The sequence below is a fragment of the Paracoccidioides lutzii genome (assembly GCF_000150705.2).
Source record: "Paracoccidioides lutzii Pb01 unplaced genomic scaffold supercont2.44, whole genome shotgun sequence".
Lineage (NCBI taxonomy): Eukaryota > Fungi > Ascomycota > Eurotiomycetes > Onygenales > Ajellomycetaceae > Paracoccidioides > Paracoccidioides lutzii.
The window spans coordinates 2844-8184 of record NW_015440990.1 but is presented as its reverse complement, the minus strand read 5'-3'; the positions used below and the strand labels follow the sequence as shown (position 1 = coordinate 8184).

The 5341-nt window shown below is 26.5% G+C and overlaps 1 protein-coding gene across 1 annotated transcript; it reads left to right on the top strand.

Annotated features, from left to right (window-relative positions):
• Positions 1 to 2030: 2030 nt before the first annotated feature.
• Positions 2031 to 2309, top strand: PAAG_12623 (hypothetical protein; the record flags this gene model as incomplete). The annotated part of the gene is made up of 1 exon (XM_015848091.1): positions 2031 to 2309. A coding segment is annotated over one exon (279 nt), but the record flags the coding sequence as incomplete, so codon positions are not given.
• Between the last annotated feature and the right edge of the window lie 3032 nt (positions 2310 to 5341).

Below are 5341 nucleotides of genomic sequence, written 5' to 3'. Positions count from 1 at the left end.
AAAAATAATAATAAAGATACTGATAATAAATTTTTAAAGCTTTTTAAAATAGAAGTTAAAATAGAATCAACTTTATTATTATCTGAAAATTAAGAATTTTTAACTATAATCTCTATTACCTTTAAATTTTTTTATTAATAATTTTTTTAAAAATATTAATATAGTAGAAATAAAGGTTTTTATAGATTCTCTTCTTTATATGAAAGTTTATAAATCCTGTTAAACTGATATATATTGAAGAAATAATCTGAAATAAAATTTTATTTACTTTATATAAAAAATATATAAATTATACTTATTTTAAGCATATAAAATGATATATTCATATATTAAATCTCTATGATACACGATAGTTAAAAGCTAAAAATAGAAATTAATAATATAAGATAAAATCTATAATCATAAAATTCTATATTGTATATTGAACATAGTATATATTTGATTTAAAGATTTCAATAAATAAAATTATAATTAAATACTTTGAATAAAGTTAATATATTTATAAAATATTTAATAAATTAATTTTATAAAGTTATAATATATTTAGCTTAATAGAATATGAATATATATATAGATTTTTTTCTGATTTAATTATCAATAAAGTATAATACTTATATATTAATTCTTAGAAATTACAAGAATAGAATTTATAATAATGAATTTTTTTCAATAACTTTCTATAATCTCTATATTGACTACTTAGTCATCATCTACTAAGCTATCTATTGAGCTATTTACTGAACTATCTACTGAGTTATTTACTGAGCTATCTACTAAGTTTATTATAAAATTTTTTATCATTCAGTAAGTATCTTCTTACTCAGTTTATCTTAATAACTACTTTACCTTTATTATTTTATTCAAATTACTATATAAAAAAAGATATAGTACTTGTAGAACTACTTAATTAAATTAAACTTCATCTCTTTTATCTAAACTTAGATAGTATATAGTAGCTACTTTATGAAATACTCTATATATTATTAAGAATAGAAATATTCTTTATTTTATTTGATAAAATAATAATATGATATTAATAGTAAGTAATTATAATTTATTTATTAAATACTATTATTAAATATACTTGAAAGTAGCTTATAAAGCTCTCAACAAATGTTAAAGTTGTATAAAAGATCTTTAAAGATTAATCACAAAAGAGATTAAATATTTTTATTATTATAGATGATTATAATTATAATATAAATAAAGTAAATCTAGTAAATCAATACTATACAGTATATACTAGTTATATAATCATCTATTGAATTTAACTTTTTATTTTCTACTAACTTATTAATTCTGTAGTAGTTAATATCTATAAATTTTTATATATATATAAAAAACAATAGAGTGTTTTAAAAATAAATCTACTTTTTATATAAACTTTTATAAACAATTTTACTAATAACTCTTTAAATTCATATATAAGAATTATAATTATCTTTTATATTAATAATTAAATCTTAATCTAAATTATCAATAAATTACTTTATCAAAGTAATTATTTTATATCTAATGTCAATATAAATAAAAGCTAAGTTAATAATAAAATAAACAGATATTAAAATCATATTCTGATTGATCAATATGTAAAAATATACCTCTTTATTTAAAAATTCAATATTAAGAGCAATTCTATTAGATTATTTAATTTAGTAGTAATGTAATGCTAATACTCTTTATATGTAGCGGCGCCCGTCTGGGTGGTATTATCCTAGTGACCGCCCCGCCTACACATGATTGCTTATATGTAATATAGCAATAACCTAGCTAGCTCCTCTGAATAGAAGGTTCAACCATCCCACAGATTATAGTCTAGATAGTTGATTTTTAATAAAAATCACATTAAAAACTGCTATATATATGTCTGAATGAGTTCATTTTCTGATCTAATGACTAGACTACTGACCTCTTTAACAGAGAAAAAGTGATCTTTATGATCACATTCTAGAGCTGTTGGAGTGTTCCCATCACTAGATGAGAATGAAGAATTAGAAAGCCTGGAGCAGAAACCAAATTCAAACCACATCATGAATTTATCAAGCTATGAGCCTGATGAAATGCCTACTCTCAAGTTTATATGTAAATCCACAGTAGCTAGTGAAGGAACCTCAAGCCCTCAGTCTCAAATGCTTACTCCTAATACAAGTGACATAATTACAATAAGTGTAGCAGATTTATTAATCTTTTGCCAACAAATGACACACCAGAATGCTTCAAATATCAACAATGATACCTCTGTAGATGATTTCAAATCTCAGATCTGTGAATATCAAAAGAATATTCAAAAAGCTATAGATACTAAGGCTGTAAATATATTTGATGATACTAATTATCAAATCTGATATATGAGAATTCTTGCAGATGTCAAAGTCATCAGTGAAACTGATATTATAATCAGGAATCAACATATCTGCCTAGATGATATTAGTCAAAATATGTTAAACACTGAAAAATGAAATATTCAAATTAAAGCACTCTATCAATGTATGTTGCAATTCTTATTGAGGCCTGTACATACAATCATTAAAGCCTTGGAACTCAACAACACTGATACATTATGAAAAAAGATTGATGTCAAATATGCAGTGTCTTTGACAGAAGAATATCTCAATATCATGAAGAAGCTGACTACTCTACACATCAACAATGATTATTTAATATTTCAAAGAAGATTCCACTACTTAGTTGCATGTTATAAGAAACTGCTGAACAACTCAGAGGACTTCTATCATAATCTTTTTCTTATTGATTTGAAAGAATATTAAAAGTCTTTTATCATAATATGTTTGAATAATTTCTACATTATCAGCCAGGACTCTATTAAAAATATTAACATTAATAATCTCATGAAGCAGTTAATGAATTGTATGAGCAAGTTCAACAAATATCTCACACTTTCATGAGTCAATATAGCTATCTTCTCTATGTCAAACTCTAACTTATTTGATATTACAAATTCAAATAGTTTCAAATATGAGATCTACTACTCAAATCAGCATATTAAGAACTCTTATTGATGATTACACCCTGAACTTATCACTGAAGAGTAGAGGGAGGCAAGTAAAAATAAGATTATCAAGTTCATAGAAAATAGCAATATCAGCAGTTATAATAAACAGAAGAGTAAAAAGAAGGATAAGAATAATAAAAAAGAATGAATCTTCTAACCTTCTAGCAACACAATCTGCTGCTGTCAATGCTGCAATTTCTTTGTCAGCAATCACTGATATTATCTTCAAGCCTTGATTTCTTGACACATGTGCAAGTTTTTATATGATGAGGAAAAAGTAGTCTATTATTCAATGGAAAATCTATGATAGTAATCTCAAGATTCATATAGCAGATGACAGATATAATCATATCAAAGAGATTGAAAATCTCATTCTAAAATCTGATAAAGAGGATATATCTATATATGATGTTTATTATATTTTAAATTTTATTGTCAAATTAGTATCTTTTACTAAGTTGAAGAATCAGAGTTTTTGATATAAACTTTTAAATTCAAATACCCTGTCCTACTTTATCATCAAAGCTCTCAATGATGTTATTTTCACTATGATTCACACAGCTCAGAGTTCAATTTATAAAATAGTTGAAAGGATGTTGAAAGTTGACACTCATCATGAGTCAACAGTAATCTATTTCACAGCAAAATGACATATATACAGTAATGATTATGCTAAGGCCTTAGTCATCACTGGAAATAATGATTTTGTCAATGCTTAATCCCAATCTCAAGAATCATCTACAGCTGTGAAAACACTTGCTGAGTAGCATATTGACCTGGAGCATATACATACAGGAGTCATTATAGCTTTAGCAAAGAATTCACTATTCAGTATTCACATCAAGAGCTTCAAGACTAGTTTCTTTTGTAACACCTGCGTCAAAGCAGGTATGACGTGTAAATACTCAATCACCCTCATGCTACGGGCTATAAGACCAATAGAATGAATTCATATTGATCTGGCAGGTGATGACTGCACATTGAGTAGTATAGACAATCATTCTATAGAATCTCATCAAGGCACAAAATATTTCATGTTAATCACAGATGATATAATATGATTCAGATGAATCTATTTTCTATATAGTAAAGACTAAGCATTTAATTATTATTCTCATTGAGTTAAGTTCATTAAGAACCTCAGTTTTTCAGCCTCTGCCTATATCAGAATAGATGTAGATGAGGTTTTTCAATTGCAAAAGATGACAATGTTAATGATTGCTGATGGCATAGTGTGAAAATCAACTACTTCTCAATCATCTTATCAAGATAGTGTATTTAAACATGGCATCTGTATCATTATAATATGAGTCAGAGTAATCATTATAGAAAAGAAAATTTCAAAAAAGTTCTGAATGAACATTCTAGAAACAGTTGTTTTAATCACAAATAATACACTCACATCTACAATCTTATATAATAAGAAGTATTAGCCTGCAATCATAAATGATGACAGCAAGAAGCTCACTCATAGTCCTCATATAATTCTTTTTTCAGCATTGATGAACACACCACTACAGATCACCCACTTCCATGAGTTTGAATCTGATGTTTTTGTCCATCTTTATGAATCACAGAAGCCAGTGGATAAGCTGTTCACTCAGATTGAATTATATAAACTTAATGATTTTCACAGCCAGTCAATCTATCACATGTAGAGTTCTATCTCTGATAAGATTTTTGATACATCTGATGTAGTTTTCCCTACAAAAGTGCAGGAAATACAAAAGGATTTCACCACTACTGTGACAATCAAAGTTGAAAACACTCTGACCCCTACCATCTATTTGGTAGAGGATGATTCCAATGTTTCTGATTTTTCAGAACTACAAATTCTATGAATGAGGCCTGCAAAAGCCTTCATGATATACATATCTTTTTCAATTACAGGCAGCTTGCTGAAAAGCTTCAAGGATGCAATTAATCATTTACAGATGAGATCATATTAAAGAAAATCTATACAATGTAAAATTGACAATCTTAAATATCAGAAGACTTGAACATTAATTCCATATTCTGATGTTCTTCATTATGAGTCAGTAACATCTGATCACTGAGTCTTTGTTGAAAAAAATTACTCCAGTGACCCCAATGCTGATGAAAATGGCATATTGTGGAAGTTTAGATGAGTAATTTGTAGCAATTGACTCAAAAAGAAAACACATCAAGAAATATATACCCCTGTAGTTACAGATATCACAAATCACATGATGTTTGCAATCATTGCAAAACACAGTTAGAACCTACAGTAGATGAATATAGTGATGACATACTTATACAGAAAACTTGAAAAAACAGTCTATATGAGACAACCTATTGACTTCAAAG